At 35.5% G+C, this 24,407-nt stretch overlaps 1 protein-coding gene across 1 annotated transcript in view; it reads left to right on the top strand.

Moving 5' to 3' along the window:
* The window catches only part of EML5 (EMAP like 5), a 90,063-nt gene that overhangs the window by 24,565 nt on the left and 41,091 nt on the right, over positions 1-24,407 (top strand). Inside the window, exons 5-13 of the mRNA XM_030950016.1 lie at positions 2,418-2,603; positions 9,877-10,012; positions 11,371-11,572; positions 12,672-12,809; positions 13,516-13,772; positions 15,745-15,957; positions 16,914-17,081; positions 18,387-18,493; positions 18,823-18,941. Coding sequence (XP_030805876.1) covers positions 2,418-2,603; positions 9,877-10,012; positions 11,371-11,572; positions 12,672-12,809; positions 13,516-13,772; positions 15,745-15,957; positions 16,914-17,081; positions 18,387-18,493; positions 18,823-18,941 — 1,526 coding nt within the window. The remainder of the gene's footprint in view (positions 1-2,417; positions 2,604-9,876; positions 10,013-11,370; positions 11,573-12,671; positions 12,810-13,515; positions 13,773-15,744; positions 15,958-16,913; positions 17,082-18,386; positions 18,494-18,822; positions 18,942-24,407) is intronic.

The raw sequence follows: 24,407 nt of genomic DNA, 5'->3' as shown, positions 1-24,407 counted from the left end.
CTTGAAAGTTCTGTATTGTTGCTGTGTGGAGGTTCCCATGGTGGGGGCAATGTGTTGCCTTTTATACAATGAACTTGTAGAGTAATATGTGTTGATGGCCTACAAGAAAAAGTCTTAAATTTGTTGGCTAGATTGCATAAGTCTGATTTGGCATGCAAGTGTTTAGCGTGTCACTTACAGAATTCCATGAACTTGTTTAATAATGATCCTTTTTTTCTACTTCTCTTAAAGGACCTTTATGCCAGTAGTAAGCTAATATTTGCCAGCAGTGATTTAGTATATTTAAGATGGCTTTATGATGTCAAAACATATCTATTTAGATAAGCAAAAGTTTGAGCGAATTTTAAAGCTCTACAAAGCCTTTCTAAATAGAAACATTATTTTAAAAATAACTGCTGTTTCCTCTGGGAAACCAGTATGAAAAATCAGAATTCTAGAGGTATTTAGGCATTTGGATCAGGCAAGAGATTGTTGTTGATGTGTGGTTTTTTTTAAACCACACCTTCTTGTTCATTCAGATATCAAGAATTACTTTCAGGTTTTTAATACTATTGTATTTTTTCTCAGATGATATTTTATGCAACTTGTAATAGTACTTAATCAAGTTATGTAGATAATTCCATGTGAACTGATATTGAGGAATTTTCTTAGATACATCACCCACTTTCACATTGGAGCTAGGTGTTTGATTTATGCAGTGATTGGTAGTTGCTTCTCAAGCAACAACATGGTCTATGTCTTGAAATCTGTACTTTAGTTAAAAAAATATAAATTAAAACCTACATAGGGGGTTTCACCCCAGCCAGCAGCTAAGCCCCAACCAGCTGCTCACTTACTCCACCACTAGCAGGACTAGGGAGTGAATTGAAGGGTAAAAGCTGGAAAACTCATGGGTTGAGGTAAAGACAGTTTAATAGAGAAAGCAAAATCTGCACATGCAAGCAAAGCTCACCAAGGAATTAAATCATTGCTTCCCAGGGACAGGCAGGTGTTCAGCCATCTTCACAAGAGCACACATAAGTGACTTGGGAAGACAAGCTCCATCACCTCAAATACTCCCCCCACTTCTTTCCCTCACTTTGTTCTGAGCATGATGCCATTTGATCTGGAATATGCCTTTGGTCAGTTGGGGTCACCTCTCCCAGCTGTGTCTCTTCCCAACCTCCCATGCACCCCCAGCTTCCTCACCAGTGTTGCAGTAGGTAAGCAAAATACCGCTGGCTTTGCAAGCCCTGCTCAGCAATAACAAAACCATCTCTGTATTATCAACACTGTGTTCAGCCAAATCCAAGACACAGCCTGTACCAGCCATTGTGAAGAAAATTAACTATCCCGGCCCAAACCAGCACAACTAGTTAAGATACTGGGATTTGTGTAATAAGTACTAGTTACTCTAATCAGTAATGGTAATTTCTGCTTATTTCTGAATTACAGTATTGCAGGTACAAAAATCTATTCATGGTAACTTCTTACATTATCCCATAATGATTGAAGTATGTTCAGAATTTTGAATTGATTATTGGTAACAGAGTGCCTTGCTGTGAAATACAGTTCCCTAAACACATATGCAGGAAACTCTGTATGCTGAGACAATGTAAGAGTAACCTGCCAGCATTGATGCTTTCATGTTTTGCATTGGATTATATCAGCAGCTTCACTTTCCAGTGCACATTTACATGTTTGGACAGGAGGGTTTGAAAGCAAGTGCTTCTTGCTTGCAGAGATCTTAGAAACTACAGTGTTTATCTGGAGATTTAGTTGGCAAGTATTGCGCTCTGACAAGAGACTTTGCCTGTCTTTAGTTCAGGATTCATTGGTACATGCTGTGTAACCTAGAAGGGAATTCACACTTGTGTGATTGCTGCAATTACACACAAAGGGTTTATTAGAAAGTTCTTTAAAATCTCTGCTTAGATGGCTACTCTGTGTGATCCATGGTTCTGATGACAAATACATCTGCAAATAAAACCAGCTGCCTTCAAACAGAGCACGTAGAGTCTTATCAGAAATCTGCATGCTTAGGTGGCGTCTTTAAATGTATAAACAAACGTGAAGTACAAATACGCCATTTTCAGCATAAAAGTCTTACATCAAAGAAAGATAAGATAATTCTATTATTAAATACTTTTCAAAAATAACTGAAAATACAACTGACTCACAAATTATTATTTGGAAGAATTTTAGTTTAATTTAATACTGTTATCCCAAAATTCCTTCCCAACTACTCTGTTATGATGATTTTATGGAAAGATAAAGTTGGTTAATAACATAAAACACTGTTAAACTGGAGAGCTAAGTCATGGAAAAGGGGGTGAATGGTGATGTCTTTTGCAGGCAAGGTACTTCTCTTTCAGATGTACATATTAATTTATAAGGTATTAGCAAAATAACCATTTTTAAATCACTTCATGTTGCAGTTCTGGAGCTTATGTGGCAATTCCTTGACACCAAAACGTGGTGTCTTTGGCAAGACCGGTGATCTCCAGACTATCCTGTGCCTGGCCTGTGCAAGGGATGAGGTGACGTATTCAGGTGCCCTGAACGGAGATATTTACGTATGGAAGGGAATCAACCTCGTCAGGACAATACAGGGAGCCCATGCTGTAAGTGTCCCTTTCTAAATTAATGCTGAATGCTAAGTAGATTTCTGGAAAGCCAGAAAGAGCAACACGAGGTCATCTTTTCTGTGTTCCTAAATGGTTTCAATGATACTCAGGATTTCATACTGGAATATTTTTTTAGAATAGTATACAGATTTGAAAAGTGAAGACATCTCAGTGAAAGTTTAACAAAAATTTTCCAAAGAGCTTGGTAATATCTTCTTTTAATTGAAATGTTTAATATTAATAAAAAGTGATTATAATTTTGCTATATAGGTTTTAATTGCATTTTCCATGTTGTTTTAAAGCATATGGGTTTGTGATTAAAGTAGGCAGCAAAAAAACCCACTTTTTGATTTGCATTCTGATTTGTGCATACTAAACTGTGAAAATCCTCATTACCTCTCATTTGGTAATAGGCAGTGTTTGACTTCTAATTGTGCAAGTATCACTGAAAAACAAAGCCAACCAGGTGCTGGTTGGTTTAACCTATGAAGCATGAAACTGCTAAGGTCACTTTATAAAGCTAAATGATTTGCTGGTTGAATGTTAGTTTTTGTTTTGAAAAGCATTGTACTTCTTGATAGTATTTGAAGTTCCAGTCTTAGCAATTTAACATGGTATGAAAAAGCAAGTATATGAGTTCTGATATTGTAGCTTCAAAATTCTAGATAAAAATTAATAAAAAATTTAAATAATAAGTTAATGATTCTTGCTTGTAAGAATGTGTTTGTTTTAACTGGCCTGTAGGACTGGGTGGCCTGATGTTTGTAACTGAAGTAGAAGAGTCACTCTTGATTTAATCAGGTAGAGTGGAGGGGATGAAGTGATGAATGTTATGTGTGTGGGAGAGGTTGCAGTCAGTTGTGGTAAGCAGACTCTTGGTTTACCAAGGATTTAGAAATACACATTGAGGATGATTGCAGGTTGTTCAATGAACTAATAATTCAAAAGTGATTGGAGTGCTTATTCTATCAGTTGTATAATGACACTGTCTCTGCTTATGAACAAAGATAAATTGTGGAGAACATCTGTGTGTGAAAGGTATCCCAGACTATATTTTGGATTTGAGGTTTCTTTATCTACAAAGAAGTGTATGTATATATAAATTAAAAAAAATTACAGATAAACCCAGACAAGAAAATTACAGATAAACCCAGACAACCCATACTGTCCTGTATGCATCTGTAGAAATATAAAATGTATTCAAGAGGGACCAAATTATGAATCAGGAAGTATGAGGGGGTATTTATGGTGTGGAGTTATTCTTGGTCTATAACTTCAGATCTGGTTTCAGTTTTCATAATAAGTGTTCAATAGTGTTCTGTTCTTTTCTGTGTTTTCCTGAGATGATTGATTGGACATTGCATATGTAGACCTTGACTCCCAGAGGAAAGAGTGTACTTAGTCTCCTGTTGAAAACTGATGCCAAAATATTCTCCCATCCTGTTGGTGCTGCAGGAAACAGCTGTTCTGCATATTAACATACTTATTACTTGGACTGTTTAGACTGGCAACAGTTTATTTCTCAGAATAATGCAGTACTTTTCAGCTGTTTAAGTATCAAATGACAACTGATAAACATAAGATGATGAGAGCTTGTTGCTCCATTCCCTTATGTGCTGTGTCAGTTCTGAGTTGACCATAAGATCAAATTTGAAGTGCAGTGACGTCCTTATCTTCAGTAACATCAATGGACAGAGCTCAGATGACCTTGGAGTAGGTAGCCTTCTATTTTTGGCTCTGTCATCTAGGCTCAATGGAATTGTATTTTGCAGTACTGAAAATTAAGTAGGAACACTAGTTCATGTCTTTGAAATTCATTTTTATGAGAGATTAGAGTCACTGCAAATCTTACGGTAATTTTAGGGGAAAGAAACCCCAACAAAATATGGAAACTTCTTTCCAACAAAATGAAACATTGTTTTTCAATTAAAAATTACCTTAAAGGATAATATTGACAGACTACTCTAAGCCCAACATATGGAAACTTGGAATGACAACATCTCTTCAGCCATACTGAAACATTATCATGATATTTTGTGGCTACTTAATTTAATAAATTAATGTACTTAATTTTATAAATGATAAATTGTGTCCTTCTTGTCCAAAGGAAATACAAGTGCAAACAACAAGATTTATGATGTATGTCTCTTGTTGAAGGGATGGTGTGCACTGTAGTAGGGAATTGATACAAATTTCTCTGCAGTGTGCTAGTGTTGGAATTGTCATCCCTGTATACCTGTTCATCATCCTGCATCATGACTCCACAACAGGTGTGACATAAACTGTAATCTTACTGAAGGAAGATGTCTCATTATTTGCATAAATACCATTCTTTTCCTGCAGCATAACCAGCAGATATCTGAGATACTGGAAAACAGTTTCTAAAGCATGTTAGGGATGTGGAGAAATAGTCCAGCCCCAGATTTATTAAGTTATTAATAAGACAGTGTCTGCATTAATATAGAAAACCTGTTCTTTTCAAAGGTTAGTTCTCTTTGTTGTGGTTGCCTTAGCTGAAAAAACATTTTTCATTTTAAAAATAGTTCAATGTGAAAAATAAGGCATGGTCTCCCAGTATGAGCAACCAAGGAAACAGCAACTTTTAACACTAACAAGCAAAATAAGAATTCTTAATTCAGACACATTATCTGTTTTCTGTCATAGCAATACTGACAGAGAGGAAAGTAGAGTTTCCTGCAGATTTCCATCTGAATTTGAGTAGAAACAAAAAGTTGAAAGCACATAAGTTAAGAGTTGGAAGAGGATGAGGGAGTTCCCTTAAAACAGAAATAGGAATGCAAAGTAGGAAAAGATGGAAATGAGCAGTGTTTAGGAGTAAAGGCACGGAGTTCATGTGCAGGGAACAATGGATAACGATGGCAAACTTCCCAATTCCAGATTTGCCTCCTAAATAATAATCTTAGTAATGAAAATTTTAATGGGGAGAAAGAAAACAATAACATGAAAGCATGTGTAAATTCACTGGCAATGGTAATACTCCATGAGGTTATTTGTAGGTGATGGATCTGGCTCTGGAAAGTTAATAAATACCTTGACTAATAAAAAAAAAATTAATAGTTGTCTCATTTGTGTACCAGTGCGAAGAACCGATTATAGAATCTTTCACTTGCCACCTTATATGTTCTAAATTCAAGGTAGTCCGTGACTATTAAGATATATACAAGATGTTACTTGGATATTAAAACAAATTTGTATGCTTAGTTAAAACACTGTATGTTTTAAAGATTCTTGTGTGCTATGCTTTTGCCTTGCATAGTAAATGTACATAAGACTCTTTCTCAGCAGATGAATAATTAATTTTGAGATAGTCTTTCAGAGGTACACATTAAAGTTGTGTGGATTGATGTCAGAAACTGAGGTTAAATAACAAGCTTGAGGTTAAATAACAGGCACTCTGTTAAAACCATTGCACGCCTATGTCAGTGTGCTGGATACTAATTAAATATAGATGGAAACAATATAATGAACTTAAATGAATGGTTTTAAACTGGTATCATGTACCAACACCATGACCATTAAGTCATGCAGTATTTTCTTCTGCTGCTTAGATTAGTCATTGGTTTCAAAGGAAACTGCCCACTTCTTTTAGCCAATGGGATATATATCTTATATATATGTTAATGGGAGGTTTATGGACAACTATTTTAATTTTTTATAGTAATATGCACATTTTGAGCTCTTTTCTGGATTATTTGTTATTCTGGAAGATCACATTTCACAGCAGTGTCTCTCCTCTGTAAACTCGCTGACACCTATCTTAAATGTTTGCAATCCATTTCCTTACTGTGCAGTGTGTACTGGGAGAGACTCAGGGTGAGTGCCCAACATGGATGTTGCTTTACATTTCTGTGCCCTGTAGTGTACCTGGGAGTAAAAAGGAGGCACTGGAGTTGGTTTTGTGTTGGTATAGTGTCTCTGTTCTCCATGTTGCTCAATCGAAGTCAGTTGCTCCTAAGTTTCCATATGATCTTCCAAGCTTGGTCCTAATTATAGCTAGCTGTAGTCATCATGTGTTTTAGGAATTGCATAGTCAGAATGGTAGATTTTATACAAACAATTGTGTTTAGATAAACTGACACTTGATTTTTGCAAGATAGGTCCAGCAGCAGTAAAAAAACCATAAACTGCTTCAGTATTGGAAACTTCTTGGATTCAAGTAGTGGCTAAGTATTCTTGCAGGAGGAATCATCTTTGTCAAATTCTTCTTGTACTTCTCCAGCTTTCAACTATAATTTCTGGTAGATCTGGTCATTTATTTTTTTACTTGCTCTCATTCAACTATTTTTTTTCTTAAATTTGAGGGAACACAGATGTGATACCAGCTGGTTATGTTGGAAAGACAGGAAATAGCATTCTGAGAAAATGTTGCTGGATTTGAGATATTATTTCCAGAATTTTCACATTCATTAGGAAGTGTAATGAAGAATTTGTAAAAGAAGAATACAGTCTGTATGCCAAGCTTCATAAGTTTCAAGATGGAAGTCTTTGATTTACACCTTTTATTTTCATTCAGAAGCACAGTCTTTGTGGCTCACATTCAATTGGATCTAACAAAGTCAGGGCAATTGTTTGCCTTTCATTACTGCTGGAGGGTTTTTAAACATCAAGAATCAAATTATGTTGATTACAATTTTAGGCTGAAGGATTGAAGAAGCACGAAGACTCCGAAGTTGATTTGCATTAACAATCTTGTCAGTTTTTAAAAGGAAGGATTTAGTGGAGGGTTTACTGGCCGGCTACCCCAGTAAAGAATCTGTCTTTTCCCCTTTAAGTGTGAGCCTAACAATTATATGAAATGTAGCAAAGCTCAGCATTTTCCATTAGATACTTGCAGTCCCCGTTAATGAGGGGCATTTTTATAGTGTTTAATCTCGTTCTCTTATTCCAGTGGCACAAAGACCGCAATGAGCGTGTCCTATTGCATTTCAAGAGATTGAGCAAGCACATCTGCCAAATCTCCTTGACAACCACTATGTCCTTTGCAAGATAAGGATATTCTGTGGAATGGAAAACAGATTAATGCTGGATCAACTTGATTTTATCTTCAGAGCATTCCGCCAGCTCCTGCATTGCCAAATGTCTGATTATTTTTTTAATACTGACTAATTAAATAATGGATTTTGGAAAGAGTTAATTAGAGAAAAGAAAATAATTCTATTATCAAGATTGCATTCCAAAAAGAGCTGGAAAAGACTTAAACTTGGTCAGAATTCAGCATAAGGTACAAAATGAGCTGAAATTCTTCTAGACTTATATTTATTCCATGGCACCTAGAATCATGGAATTGCTAAGGCTGGAAAAGGCCTCCAAGATTGGAGTCCAATTGTTAACCTGGCACTGCTATGTTCACCACTGAACCCTACCCACAAATGCCACATTCCACCTGTTTTTGAACACTTCCAGGGATTATCCCTCTAGGACTTCCCTGGGTAGCCTGTTCCAATACCTGGCAACCTTTTTAGTGATGAAATGTTTACTAGTATCCAATCTAAACCTTCTCTGATGCAACGTGAGGCCATTTCCTCTCATCCTGTCACTTGTTACCTGGAAGAAGAGACCAAACCACACCTGGCTACAGCCTCCTATCAGGCAGTTGTAGGGAGTGATAAGGTCTCCCCTTAGCCTCCTTTTCTCCAGGCTAAACACCCCCAGCTCCCTCAGCTGCTCCTCATAAGACTTCTGCTCACAATAGTAAAGCTTCATGCTGTATTTTCAGAAATCTCTAGGCTCCTAAAGAAACAGATTTTCAAGATGTTAATGAGAGTTAGACTTCTAATCTGTTTATGATTTAAAAATTCCACTACGTTTCTGTTCATACATGTACTGCTCCTGAACTTGTGGTTTGTCATAAATGTCTCTTTCTTGAGAATGGACATGACATGCCAAAACATTTGAAGTTCTGTCACCCAAGTCTTTCAGTTTTCACTGTCATTTGACATTCTAGTAGGCTTCTTTTTTTTTGTGAAAACTGAGAGATTTCTTTTTTTGTAACATAAAAAATTTTATCCCTGTTACCTGATGCTAGAGAAGCAAACACAATCCATATTTTATTATGACCAGTCCATTATGATATTTTTCTTAGTTGTAATTTAAGAAGAAAAAGCATATTGGTAGGAGATAATAGTCATGAATACCCCAGAATTCTTACAAGTCACATTGTATCCAATTTGTTCTGTGAGTGTACAGCTCTTTTTTCTCCCAAAAGCCAATCTCTCCTTTGCAGATTGCTTTGATCTTTGCGGTTAATGGGCTTCATTACTATAAAATCTAGACCCTCTCTAAAGAACTATTGGAACTTTACTTCTTTACAAAACTGAAATTTCAGACCAATATTTTAGAAGATATGTGTATGTTATTGACTGGTCTTCTTTCTTTTGGATAGGAATTGAGACAGATTTTCTCTTCCATTGTTTCTAATGCTGTCTTGTTTACTTTTGTTGTAGCTGAATATTACATACTTAAATATAAAGCAATTTTTAAACTTCTCATAGGCTCATCAGCTAAAGTTGCCCTTTCAGTAGCTTTGCTCATTGAAATGTGTGAGTTATTTCTGAACATAAGGCTAGTGAGTTGTGTAGGTAATTAAAAAAACCCAATAGTGTGTATGCCATTTAGATGTGTATGATGTTAAATCAAATATAGTGGCTATTTGGCTATAGTATCTTTATTTTAATACTACATGTATCATCTTTGACTTTTTGTTATCCTGAAGAAAACATGTCAAGTGAGTTGAAGAAAATGGGTTAGGTTTGGTTTCATGATGTTTGCCTTTAAAATAAGAATTTATATTGTTTTCAATGGTGTAGCATGATCATTGTTTTTCTTAAGTTTTATTTCTAAACTTAAATTTTAAATCAATCATGCTTGGTTTAAAAAATAAAAAAATCCCAGATGTTTTTTGCATTGTTGTATAGCAGCTGGGTACTAGCAACAAAGGCCCTAAAGCAAGCCTTTGAGATCATGGGAAATCTTCATGCTGACATTTATCAGAGTTGGACCAGATCCTAAGGCAAGAGGATACAAAACTAAGCTCTTCCTAGGGATGAGAAGCAGCATCACCATGATGATGATCATCAGAAGGAAATAATTCCTGCAGCAATTCACTTTCTGTTTGTCGCTTGTGGTTAATTCTGCTCGTTTTGAGTTAGTTTCCATTTCTGACTTTCTCGTATTTGAAGCTTGTATTGGTTGCACACTGGTTTTCTCCAATTTGTGTATGTTGTTAAAAGTAACTTTCTTCTCTCTTTAGGCAGGAATTTTCAGCATGAATGCATGTGAAGAGGGATTTGCCACTGGTGGCAGGGATGGCTGCGTTCGCTTGTGGGACTTAAATTTTAAACCAATTACTGTGATTGATCTCAGGGAAACAGACCAGGGGTATAAAGGTAAAGAGAAGTTTCTTGCTGTCATTATACCAGTAAGACAGGAAATTTATCAGTGTTTTGAACAAGAAAAGACTTTAAAACCCAAAGTGTTGTTTTATGTACGTTACCATGAACTATTTGCTAGAAATAGAATAGATCATGCCCACTAGTATGAAGGTCACAGTTACTTTTACAAACAGTACATGTGATGATGATGTAGACACAGATTCAATTTTTTATTTGTATTGTTTCTAGAGCACAGCAGTTTTTAACAAGGAGCAGTAATGCTTTAAGAGAACTTGAGGCAGTGAGATCTACAGTGTAAAACAATGCAGTACAACAATTTCATTTGCTAGTTATCCAAATAGTCATTAAAACTATTTGGATGTTATCTACAGTTTTGTGAAACTTAGAACACTGCTTATTTGTAAATATGACTTCAGTTACAGGTCATGTCATGCTAAAACTTCACATAGAGTGTTTCAGATACAGTTGCTGTAATGATTTAGGATAAGAATACAAACATGTACTGAAGCAATAGTATCACTTACAATATTGCTTTTGTTGGCATTTGGTTTTCACCACCCCCAGTCACTTTTGTTATTTTCTAATATCTTGCCAAGAATTTGAAAATGTGTCAGAATGTATGATAGCAATGAGATACTGAGGGTCAATACATAACTGATTACAAGTGAAGTCTTTGTATGGTATAATTGACATGGCATTCCCACCAAGATCATGAAGTATTGCAACAAGGTGGAACACATTTAATTTTAAATATGCCCTGGAGTAGAGTGGCTCTGTTTTAAATTTAAATTTACTCAGCTGGTGCTTCTCAATTTTGATGCATGTAGCTGAAAGCTGAAAGCTGTTTCATTCAGTTTCATTCTTTCATTCTTGTTCTCACCTCCAGTTTCCTCCTTTACTTCTGATGTAACAGATTCTTACCATAAACTTTTGGCTTGTCAAATGCCCATGGCAGAGCAAGCAGTTTTAAAAAAAAATCTTATATTGAATAAAATGAGTTTTCTGACTCTTTTCCCTTCACTCTTTTTTTTTAATATATATACTTCTGAGGATTGTCTCTGTGACCTGTCCTCTTGCTCATTTTCTTAATTGCATTTTCTGCTACTCCGCTGTCTTACCTCTTGGTATAGCCTATATATATATCCTCCAAGTAGTCATGAAAAAGTTCATGTTCCAAGGGCAAGTATGCCACTATCTATGAAATAGAGAAAAAGAGTAAAAGAAGTAAATCCAGGAGTAAGAGAAGGGATATGGAGACTTCTTGACATTTTCTTGCTTTTATGTTTTGTCTTTTGCTTACTTTACCTTACAAGTTCTGAGGATGTATCTCTCAGTAACAATCTCTTCTGCAGGTCTCTCTGTAAGAAGTGTTTGCTGGAGAGGGGACCATATACTCGTTGGGACACAAGATAGTGAAATTTTTGAAATTGTGGTGCATGAGCGTAACAAGCCTTTCCTGCTAATGCAGGGGCACTGTGAAGGAGAGCTCTGGGCTTTGGCTGTCCATCCTACAAAACCCCTGGCCATGACTGGAAGCGATGATCGATCAGTCAGGTTAAATTTTGTTTCTTTGTTAAACTGCATACAGTTTTAGGCAATCAATTCATTTTATAGGTAACCTAATTGAAATGTATGCATTTTAAAGTTAGTAAAATGTAGCATTGATGCACTCCTACAGTTGAGCTACCCAGGAAATGAGTGCTCTCTGGTAATAAAATACAGTGGAAGTATGTATTTCCCAAAACCCCCCATTTATGAAATTTGAAAACATTTTGTTTGGGCTAACACTGAGTGCTCAGAGACAAGTGTCCTTTAAGTCTTTCCTTTTCAGGAGTTATGTTAAGCATGCACAGCTTGCAATGAAAAAAAAATCTGGGATAAAAACTTACACATTTTACTCTTATCATATTTACTTTTCCAAATGCTGCAAATTAACTTTTAATGTGTGAATTTCATCAAACCCAGTCCATGCATTGTAAACAGAATATAAATGCTCAAAAAGCCCAAATTACTCCCTCCTGCATGTTCATCTCTATTTTTTTTTCTCAAAACTGCCTTTTCTAAGTTAAATATGTTGGCATTTTTGCTGAATATCTTGAGTGCAACACAGTTAAGCAAATCAGTAATTCAATTATTAATATTATTATTACTCTCAAATTCCAGATATAATTGTAAATAATAGATGTAATCTACCTTGTTATAAAAACTCACATATTTGAATATTATTAGTTATAAGGAGTTATCAATAATGAATTCATAATAGGAAAAGTTGTTTATACTGATCAAAGTCTCTAATTGTTATTTAATGTTTCTGGCAAAAATGATTAGAAAAATAATGGAATTTTTGCAGGAGTGGTCTAAAAAGCATGTATTGTCATATGCTATAATTTTTTTATATTTTTTTTCAAATGCAGAAGATCAAAATTAATCTATCCCCACATTTTCTCATTAGAGATATTCCCGCCTTTTAAAATATAAGAATATTTCTTACTGTATGCATAATTCACACTTACGTTTTAGATTTTCCTTGTGGAAACTTATTTTAAAATAGGGACACTGCCATGTCCAGCATTGTGCAGAAATGAAGGGCTTCATCTTCTCTCTGAAAAAGCTGCACACCCATTTTACATGCGAAATCATGACTTTGTTTTAGAATCTGGAGTTTAATAGACCATGCTCTGATTGCCCGGTGCAACATGGAGGAGCCCATTCGCTGTGCTGCCGTCAGCACCGATGGAATCCATCTTGCTCTTGGCATGAAGGATGGCTCTTTCACTGTGCTTCGAGTCAGGTATGGTACAAAACTTAAATATAGATATGTTATTCATGTTTTGATCTCTTGTGGCCATGCACGTCGTCACTTGTGTTTTTGTTTTAAATTGTGGAGGGTGCTTTGATTTTTTAAATGTGTGCTACGTATGGTCATGTTGTTCTATAACAACTCATTTGAAAAAGTATACTGGTCTATTTGCAGGGAATGGCAGTGTTCTAGGAAATGTTTTACTTTAGCTTTTATATTTATGAATTATCGCTGAATTACTAAGAAATAAATTTCCTTTACTTTGTAAGTTGTTTTTATGTGTTGGAATTCTGCTGTCAGCACATCATGCATACAAAACAAGTACTGCCTTGTGCTGCTGTGACCCCACAGTTTTAAAGGGAAAATGAGATTTGTTTCTCATGTCAGTGAAGTTTCCTTCCATGGGTGAATAAAGATCGCATCATTTACTTGATGAAATTTCTTGTGAACCCCACTTGAACAGTTCCTTTTGTTCACTGTCCTTCAGCCCAGTGAAGCATCTTCTTGTGTCACTGTTTCCTTCTTTTTTTTCCTCCATGAAGCCCTAACCAATTCTAATAACAGCAGTATTGTGTTTGCACGCAGGATAGTTAGGTTCAATATGTAATTTCACAATCTTGTTCATTTTTTAGACTGGGAACTTGACAGTGTGATGAGGCTCTTCTCTACTTATGACATACTTTCTTTCATACTACAGAGATATGACTGAGGTTGTTCATATCAAAGACAGGAAAGAAGCTATTCATGAACTCAAATATTCTCCAGATGGGAACTTCCTCGCTGTTGGCTCCAATGACAGCTCTGTGGATATATATGGTGTTGTTCAGCGATACAAGAAAGTTGGGGAATGTGTTGGATCCTTAAGCTTCATCACACATATGGATTGGTCCTCAGACAGTAAATACTTACAGACCAATGATGGCAATGGAAAGAGACTTTTTTATAGAATGCCAGGTAAGGTTCTGGGTTGCCTTCATGCTATTTGTTACTTATAACAGAAATAAGATATAGTGATTTTTAAAAAAAAAAACCCCAAATGTAAATCCTGGTTCAAGGCATGGGGGCATAGATGAAGGGTTTTGTAAGCTCATAAGATTATTTGCCACATCTGAGTAAGTACAGCATTTTTCTGGCAAAGTTCCTGAAATACTTTTATCCTTATATGTTTAGTCTTCTTTCCAATGTATATTTTTATACTAGAGATGCTGCCTTATAATTTATTTTGTTTCTCAAAAATAAATTTTTGCTCCCACATTTTTTAGAAAAATTAAAATGCAGCATTTAAATTAAATTTTGCAATAGCTTAACAGCTTTGTTCTTATAGAGCTTGGATATTAAATAAATTATTATTTTATTGCACTGAATGGTTTTTGAAGTGTGTGGAATAATAGGTATGTTGCAGCTCAGAAGAAGCATTTGGTTGTCTAAAACTATGCAGCAGACTGAGAAATTTAATTTAAAAGAACTTTTACTGTGAGGAACTTTGTGATAATCCTACTATTGCCAGTGTTTTCAAGACAGTTTTCTTGAAAACTTGACTGAAGTGTCCCACAGTCTTGAAATAATTTCTATTAAGGTAGTTCCCTATGTAGAGGACATGCACATAGTGCTATCTTAAAGCTTGAGATTTAAGTAGTCCTTTTTAGAATGCACCAATGGCAGTTTTTATCACAAGGCTTGATTTCTGTCTGTTGCATATGCTCTTCACATAATATTCTGTATTCTTCCCACTCATCTTTGTAGTATTTTTATTTGTGGTAACTGTGTATTATCACCACTTTTTATATTGTCCATTCTTATACAGATTTATAAAGAGTTATGCTTTGCACTGTACATTATTCACAGATTCTTGGAGCTTTTTATGATTCTCTGCTGAAGCATTCCATTCATTCTGTGCACTTTTGATTCTGTGCACTGAATGCAGCTGAAGATGTGTAAGAAAAGATAGTGAGAATTTAATTAGACAGTAACAAACAGACACAGCAGGAGCAATTTGAAGTTGTAAGACAGATTTCAACCTGGAGTTTCTTCATATGTTAGAATGTGGGATTGTGAAACCTTGTTTATGAAAAAAACTTTATCAAAGTCAGTGGAGTTAGAGGAATCTCCCATACATTGCAAAGTAATGATCAAATTGTGTAACACTTGAAATTCCACAATGAATTAAGGAACTTACAGTTGTCTGGCCCAAGACCTGCAGGACTTAGTTATGGATATAAACAGTATTGTTAATCCTAGTTTGCATGGATTCGTGACTGAAAGGCTGAGAAGTGGATTGTTGTCCTGCTCACCTTCTGCAGGTGTGTGTTCAATCTGACTCACCAAAGCTTTCACCTTTGCTTGCACTGTTCCTGCATTGCTCTAGCCCTTGGCTTCTGGCCTTTCCAGAGCACACAGTCACTATTTATTGGGCCTTTGGTCTGACTCAGTTCCTCAGCTCTTACCTTGTGGGATTGGATCAATCTCACTACAGATAGGGCTGGTGTGAAATAATGTAACAAGGGTCTAAGCACAAAATAGGTGGTTTTAGTAATTTGCAGTGGCCAGATGTGAGTTCTTCAGTTCTTCCTCTAAATAATCCAAGTTTCTACAATCATTCAGCAACAGAATTTTTTATGAACTTTATCTTAGAATGATTGCATGTATTTTTGATAAACATTTAAAAAATAACACAGCCTCAAGTGGATACCAAGAATTAATAAAGTCTATAAAGTACCAAACCTGTGATCTTCTGTTAAATAGTCTTGAGAAGTCTTCTTACTGATACTGTTGGTCATAATAGGCAATACTAGCTCAGGACCATTTCAGAAGTTGGTTTTTAATTCTGTTGTACTTTGTTTCAGATTTTAGAGAGTTTTTAAAAATGTTGCATTCTTTAAAATTACATGAGTGAATATTGAGAAATGGCTCTTTATTTTTTGCTTAGGTGGAAAAGAAGTAACAAACAAGGAGGAATTGAAAGGCATTCAGTGGGCATCATGGACCTGTGTTTCTGGCCTTGAAGTTAATGGAATCTGGCCCAAATATTCCGATATAAATGATATAAATTCAGTGGATGCGAATTTTATTGGTCAAGTTATGGTTACAGCTGATGATTACGGAATAGTAAAGCTCTTTCGGTACCCATGTCTAAGAAAAGGTAGTGCCTTTTAAATTCAATTATTGCCGGTTTTTAAATTGTGACTATTTAAGAAAAATGTATTAGAAGACTGGAAAATTAAATGACTTTTAATATCACTTTGTTCAAAAAGGGTTTTAAAAAATGGGGGAATACAAGTCTTTAAAAACAACATCCAAAACATTCATTTAAATACATAAATGTTGAAGACAAATCCTAAGATCTATCCATGCATTTGTAGCCAGCATTAACATTGGATGATGTGTAGAATGAAGTTCTTCAAACAGCTCTGAAACAATGAAGCCTTTCTGATCTAAAAGATTACTTATAATGGAGTGCTGTTAGGAGCTTCATTTCAGTTAACTCATCCAATGATTGTGTTGTGGTTATGTAGCCATGAAAACATTGACTGGATGTAGCTTCCCTCATCCTGAAAACCCTTGTGACCACTGTCACAGTGCTACTACTACCAGTTCTACTGCTAAACATGGGAGGAGATGAATTGTCAGAAGTGCTTAGCACTGACATTGTACATTGGGAACTTGTGCTACAAGCATGTAAATGGGGTTGTTTTCACAGACTTAAATATACATGATTTAAATAATTGTATTTTTTCAAAGTAGAAGTAATAATTTTACTTTGTAAAAATTATTAAAGAAATAAATAAAATAAAATTAATACAGTTAAATTTTTAAAATCTCTGATACACCTCATACAGCATTATCATATGTCTTCTGTTCTTGTGTTTGACTTGATTAAGTTATACTTTGGAACCTAAACTTAAAAATGTATCTTATACACTCATTAAAATTTGTGAAAACTGCAAAAAGTTGTTGCTATTGATTAAAATACCAGTAGAAATTAGAATATGTTTATTAAACACTACTTTTTCTAGGGGTTCTTTAATATGATTTTCTGAGGTGCTTCTGAAACATTTCTTTCAGAAATATTGAGAGATATTTTTATTCTTGTTCTAGGAGCAAAGTTTAAAAAATATCTTGGTCATTCTGCTCACGTGACGAACGTCAGATGGTCGCACGATCACCAGTGGGTTGTCTCCATTGGGGGAGCTGATCATTCTGTCTTTCAGTGGAAGTTTGTCCCTGACCGCAAGCTGAAGGACACTCTTCATATAGCACCCCAAGGTAAGGAACTAACTGAAAAAAACACCAAAAAAGGATGGAAGGCAGGGAGGCTAAAAGAGAGGTAAAATTCTTCGGTGAGGGTATTGAAATAAATATTCAAAATTGTCAGTCTTCACAATTACAACAGTTGTTGTTCTTTAAACTTTGGAGATGCCTGAAGCACCTGATAAAGTTGTCTGATATTTGCCAGTACCCTGTGATCCTGGTTTGGCATTAATTGATCTTTGGTGAGGATTTAAAAAATCTGTGCGCTGGCATTTGGTCAACAGTCAAACCATCACACCTGCGTGTTCAGGCTAGCAAGGGTATGAAAAACCTTCACTGCTGTGACTCTTACAAAGAAAAATTTTAAAGTTCAAACACAGATAGGAATTTCTGAATTCTGTATATATATCACCATTTACTAGATTGACAACAACTGCATGCTCAGGTGTCACAGTTTTATACTAATTTGTTTAAAATTTTGAAGTGTTTCGATGATAATTTAAGTATTATAACTGTTTTTTTAAGCAGAATATAGATGTTTAGTGTTTGGGAAAAAATGAAGATCATGTTTCCACTAGTCACTAATTAAACAGTTATTCTCATGAGTTTCCTAAAATCAAAACAGTTAACTGAGTGCCTCCCTTGGAAATTCCTAAAGGATTTTAGAGAATCCTCTGGGGAAATGAGAATATAGAGTTACAATAAAATAGGCTGTTTCACCATTTAATTGCTCAGATCAGATGAATATGTATCAGTGTGTATTTAGCAAACAGATGAATAAATACAGATGCAGTGCTGAACTTCTCAGTGACAAATGCACAAGGAAACAATGGAAGGGCTCTTCCTACGCGTCAAACTTTATGTGACTACCCTTTTTCTCTGCAGTCACAAAAAATTTTTCTCTTTCTTCCCATCTGTAATTTTTTCCCTCCCCTCAATCTACTTGAAGAATTTCTACTTGCATCAGTGGCTCACTTTAACATGAGTTTCTCTTTGGACCCTTTGTTAATTTTGTGCAAGTCTTAGTTTCTGCTTTATACTGATTACTTAATTACCTTCCTTTTCCTTTTTTCCTAACATTAAAGCTCATGAAATTATTTCAGTTAATGAAAACTAACTCTCTCCAGCACCTAAAATTATCATATTTATGGCTTATTTCCTATCTAGCAGCAGAATTGTTCCTGTCAATTATTAGCATTTTATGTTGTATTAACATAAGCATTGATGATCAAATCAGAAACTTTAAGCAGTTAGTTTAAACTTTCTTTCTGGCTTGTAATTTAGGTTGCTTAATTTTTTATTTCTGTTTCTTGGTGACAGAGAGTCTGGTTGATTCTAATAGTGATGAATCAGATTCAGATCAGTCTGATGTTCCAGAGCTGGACTCTGAAATTGAACAAGAGACACAGATCACCTATCGTCGGCAGGTAAAGATTTTAGTTCTAATGGCAGTTGGAAGCTTCCTAGAGTTTAAGTTGGTCATTTACGAAGACTGTTGAAATCTCAAAACTGGGGAGACTGCATGGGAACTAACCAAAACCTTTAGAATTTTTGTTATCTGATGCATTCTAAAGAACAAGCTTATTAAAATAGAATGATTAATTAATAATTACAACTAAGATATTAGTTAATAGTAACAGAGAGAAAAATTATTACATGTAATCCTAGAATGCAATTTACAACCAAGTTGCACTATACAGTCACCAGCTATAGGTATTGGAGGGTTTTTTTCAGTTATGTATGCTTTTTCTTCAAGGTTTACAAAGAAGATCTACCTCAACTTAAAGAGCAATGCAAAGAAAAAAGAAAAAGTGCAGCTTCTAAGAGACGTGAGCGAGCCCCAGGGAACAGTATAAGACTACATTTTGTTCATGGGTATGCAAACTAGCATTCTTTAAAATATACAAGCAGATCGTTTGATTTTATGGACTGGTGTTTATAATTCAATAATCTGATTAAAGACTTTTATGGCTGTTGCTTTATGATTTGCTATTTTTATTTATATCTGTAGAAATAAATTTACACTAAATAAATAGAAAGCTTTGATGCCAGTATACTAATTCTGCACATGAATTCTGAAGTGAATTTGAAGTCAAACTTTAGCTGGTACTTATTGCTTGAATACAAGTGACTAAATAAGGTATTCAGTAATCTCACCCATACTTTTCAGTATCTGGAAAGCAGTAGCTCTCTTTGATGTATGATTTTGATAGAGCAGAAACTTTGTGTAGTTGAAGATGACTGGGTTCTGGACAAAGTGGTGTTTCTAGCAGTGATTTATTAAAAAAAAGTATGAGCTGTTTGTATCTAGTTTGAAACAACTTACATGTTCCTTTCTTAATTTAGGAATTAAATGCAATTCTTAATAGGTCTTGTAAGTATGTTAATAATGAGGTTATTCTTTTTTTTGGTGCTATTTTGAGTAGCAGAATGACTTTTGGATGCATCCTTGAAATCTTATGATTTCATCTTTAGGATTAGTAGTTTCCCATAATGCTTCATAAGTGAAGACTTTTTATCAGAAAAAAGAAGTGGTGTTTTAAAGCAAACTGGTACGAGATATTACTACATTAGAATAATGATCAGAAATATAAATTCTTTTGATATAAAGCAAAACCAAAGCCTTTATTCAAGTGAGACGTTGCAAGTCAAGTTTTCCTTTTGAAAGAAAGCTCTTTGCAGGAATACAGCTTCTTTTCAGATATAACTAAATGCAGGGAGAAGTTACTGATACTGCCTTTATAATGACACTTAAACAATTGTATTAGGCTCCACATGCAATGCTTAATAAATTAATTGGCTAAGAATAGTTAATATTCAAATGATAAATTTTGTCTGCAGAAGACATATAGTAGCTTTGAAAATTATGACAACTGGGAAGCTTGGTACAGAGCTGGGGTTTTTCATTTCTCTTTTTGGTGCTCCCAAATTCTCAGTTGAAGATTTTTATATCTGTATAGAGAATGCATTAAGGTGGGTAGCTGCTGTATGTAGTCTTTAAAAGTTGGTCTAAGAATAAAACCAAATGATCCTGAAGAACATGTAGCACAAGCAAGGGCCCTGGATCTTTGGTATTGTTGTTATTTCCTTCACAACAGAAGTGAAGCTTGACCAGAATATCCAGGAATGACCAGAAGTAGAATGTCCTGTTGAGTTCTGTCTGGTTACCCTATGGGCATCAAGAAAACTAATGAAGAATCCATGCTGAACATCAGATTTTTCTCAATGTCCAGGCTGTTAACTTTAAAGTGACCCACATCCAAGTGAGTAATAGGCATATTCTCTGATTCAGGAAGTCTGCTTTGCTTCATCTTTCTTTAGCTGAATGGAAATGTCTTGGATGTTCCTTGAAAATGTAAGAAGTGGTGCTTTTTCTTGATTAGGGGAATCAGAAGCACTTTTTCCTTTCTTTGTTTTTGAGCTTGTTGGTGTTGTGTTTTGAATTTGTCAACTGCCGTGAAAGACAAACTTTTAAAAATCTCTTGATAACCTGTAAGAAATCTTTTAAACCTCTGGTTACTTCCTGTTTTGGAAGGTAATAAAATTCAGTGTGTGAGCCAGCTTCTGACTAACATGGATGAGGAAAGAACTTCTATTAGGAGATTCAATTGTGTCTTTCTCTAAGAGATCTGATTCAGTCATGATCAGAAACACTTTGTTGAATTGGTGTACAAATTTGGCCTCTTTTTGATTATTCCTGTCTTTTAATTCTGCCATGTATTTGGCAGGGTGGTGGTTCAGAAACATGAAGTATTCAGGAGAACATTTTTCTTGGACTTGATGCTTATGCTTTTTGCTGGCAGGAAATAATAATACTCATGCCCTGCATTCTCTCAGAGCTATGTTGTTGATTTCACAAGAATGATTTTTTAATATTTTTGAATATTCATAGAATCATAGAATTATTTTTCAATATTCAAAGTATTTAAGCACAATCTAGTTTGAATTTCAGGATATTCAATAAACTAACTTTACCTTAAGATCAAATTGGTAGATGACATGGGAATGCTCTGTAATGAGAGCCTTATAACATCTTGCATGGATTCCTACAAATACCTGCAAATAGCATCTGAAGGGAATAGCCTGTGAGTGGGTCCTCTTGAGAAAACTACTGCTATGCAGAATATGTTTTTAAAAAATGAAGTCTCCACCTTTGTACTAAAGACTCTGTTCTCAATCATGTTTGTTTTGACATTTGGTTCTTCTAGAGATTTTGAGGGAGGATTGGACTACATGTGGAAGCTTCCCACATATATTTTGAAGAATAACATCCAAATTTTGAAACTCTTACAGCATTAATCAAGCAATGGACATTGACTCTTTTCCCAGAGAGGACAGTACTTGTGAAGTTGCCTGTGAGCTGGATACAGATGTGTAACTTGCAGATGCGGGGAGGGTTCAGCTTCAGGTTACAGAATTCCCAGTGATGTGCCCAAAAGGAAATGGTTTTCTGTGTATATCTAAACTTCCATCACAGTCATTGGAGATTCAGTCAGTAATCAGCAGAGCACAAGGAGTGATTTGGCTCAGGTAAAATGCAATGCTGATGGTTGGCCAGCTGAGCAGCCCTGCAGGTTCAACTGACTCTGTTGACTACAACTGTGTTGATTAAAATGTAGGAGTTAATGTATCTAACAAACATGTGAACACCTATGTTTACATGTCTGAATCTCAAATTGAATGCAGCCCCTGGTATTCTTGCCGTTACCAAAGTCATACCTATGACTTTGGTAATGGCAATTTCTTTTCCCTATGTAGTACTTAGGAAGCTACATCTTCTTCTGATAGTTACTGTCACATTAACTTGAATCAAGCCTGGATAATTAACTATGGCAGAATGAATTCTTACTTTCATTGTGCCTTGTTATATATTATTCAGTAACTACAATACAGAGCTTGCTTTCATTATTGTTTGATTTATAGTTGCTAATAAAGATGCCTTGTAAATTTCTTTGGTTTGTTTTCTGCATGTGAATGAATTATTTCTCTTAATGCTTTTTCAGAGATTAGCTAGTAATCTCAGTTCTAAATTGGTTTAATAATATGGAGATGTAAGTATTTTGGAACAGTGTAGAATATTCCTAGAGAATGATCTTCTACATTGAAATATGGTTCTTTTCATTGTTGTTTAACTTAGGCCCATCACTTTCCCTCTGGTAAAAAGTACCTTTATTGTCAAGGAGTTACTACACTGGCCCATGGGAAAGACCAAATGTGGTGACAATCTTTGCACTGCTTGGTATTTTGGCAAAATATGTTGTATTTTAATTGTAAACAATTGATTGTACTAATTTTTGTAATAACTAGAGGAAATTAACTAAAATTAACTTCTATCACAAGAAGTTATGAATAATAAGAACCATTTTCCTGCACCCTAGATACATTTTGGATATTTTGAGTAGTCCTGTGATACATGGCACTAATGAACTCAGTTCCACTAGGTTTAATTTAGGGTATATAGGCAATTGTTCTCATGAGCTGGGAAAATTCTGAGTTTCTGGGTTGTGTGTAGGAGGACCTGAAACTCTTTTGCTGTCTTCACACCTTTTACTTTTATAGGTGACTGCTAAGCTTGCAAGAAATTCCTCAATGTCCAGTATTTCTTTCAGCACGCATATTTTCATAGATGTTGGTTTTTGTTGTTTGTTTGTGTTTTTAATATTTTCCTTTAGGATGAATATTTGGCCTTTTTTTAGAATTACTTTTGCTTGCAAAGAAAATCTAGCATGTTTAACAGAGTACAGTGCAGAGTGAAGCACAGGAAAATTATGTCTGAGCAACAATAGGTTCAGGTATCTTCTTTGGCACTGTGCCTGCCTTTATAGTCCCTGCCCCTCACAGAGTGTTGTCATGTACTTAAAATGGTGATGTTACATACTGTGATAGGTTATTTTTGTTTTTTTCTTCATAGTTTCTGTAGGCCATTGTATATTCTATTCCTTAAAAACCTAGTGGCTGTACACTAAGAAGGCTGCAAGCAGACAGCACTCTGGTTAGGCAGAAATCAGCTTCCAAGCATCTGCACACGCTGCTGTGGGGGAAGGTTGTTAGTGAAGGATGCGGGTGGAGGGAGAGCACAGCAGGACTGAAGAGCCTGCAGTTGTATTCTGAGTCTAAGCTGTTGGTCACTTTGAGAAGAGCAGGGAGCAGACATAGCTGAGCCTCAGATCAAATGTGAGGCGAGATTCTGCTAGAGACCTTGAAGGGACAGTAGCTGAGCAGACACTGAAAAGTTGCTGGACTAGGACCAAATCTGAAGTTAAGAGTCTGCTTGTGAATACCAATCTAAACAGTGAGTTGAAGGGAGCCCTATTTAAATGCTTTATTTCTATGCTATCACAGTTTCCACCGGTTTAAGAAGTTCATTTTCTTTTTTTTGTGATCTAATGAGACCCAGCTTTGGACTTCACAGTATGGCAGACAGTACAAAGCTGGGAGGAGAGGCTGGCAGACCCAATGACTGTGCTGCCATCTGGAGGGACCTGGACAGGTTAGAACTGGGCAGGGAGGAATTTCATGATCTTCCAAAAGTCTGAGATGCAAGTTCATGAAATACAATATTCTTCTTCTGGGGAGCAGTGGACCTGGACTATCTGCTGGTCGGTTTAAGAACTTTGTGTGGTGATCTTAGTAATTTTTCTCTAATCACGTACAGTGACATAAATACCATTGTGTGTAATGTAGGTGAGCCAAGTGAAATACATTATATTCAAATCTGTTCCAAGTATGTGCTCTGTTGTTTTCCAGTAATGCACAGATCTAGTGTTTATGAACATGGATTTGTGGTGTTTGGAATATTCATTAAACTGAAGTTGATCAGCTGCCTTACAGATTCATTAATTCCCCAGTGCATATGGTTGCACTGTGTACATAAGGAAAGATGGGTGTAACTTCATGATCTTAGTCACACCTAGGAAGAAATGAGTGTACTGAGATAGTGTATACAGACCTTAGTTGGGAATTGGCCTACTTGTGCCAGTTCCTGTATCACTAGAAAGGTTTTCCTTCAGAAAAGGAAACTGTTCTATAAAAAAAAGGCATTTTTTTCCTCTTATCAAGTTTCCAGAAATGGTCATGTTTTGCTGCCTGATTTTTGAGCAGTAGGAAATAGCCAAAACTAATACTTTAGACATTCTCTACTTTACTTAACTACATGTTGCATGCCCAACTTCTCCATGTGGTCTGAAAAAACTACTAGCCATTACTTTCTCTTCTAAACTAGCTGTGGAAAGTAACAATTAAGTGCCACTTTTAAACTAGTGCTTGTAGTACCAGCGTCTGAGTAGTAAATTAGATTGATAAATTGATGTCCCTTTAAGAATGGGAAAGTATATTCATAAT

Source organism: Camarhynchus parvulus, chromosome 5 (genome assembly GCF_901933205.1).
Source record: "Camarhynchus parvulus chromosome 5, STF_HiC, whole genome shotgun sequence".
Classification (NCBI taxonomy): domain Eukaryota; kingdom Metazoa; phylum Chordata; class Aves; order Passeriformes; family Thraupidae; genus Camarhynchus; species Camarhynchus parvulus.
Note: the sequence above shows the minus strand (reverse complement) of the source record. Positions and strands in the feature narration are given on the sequence as shown.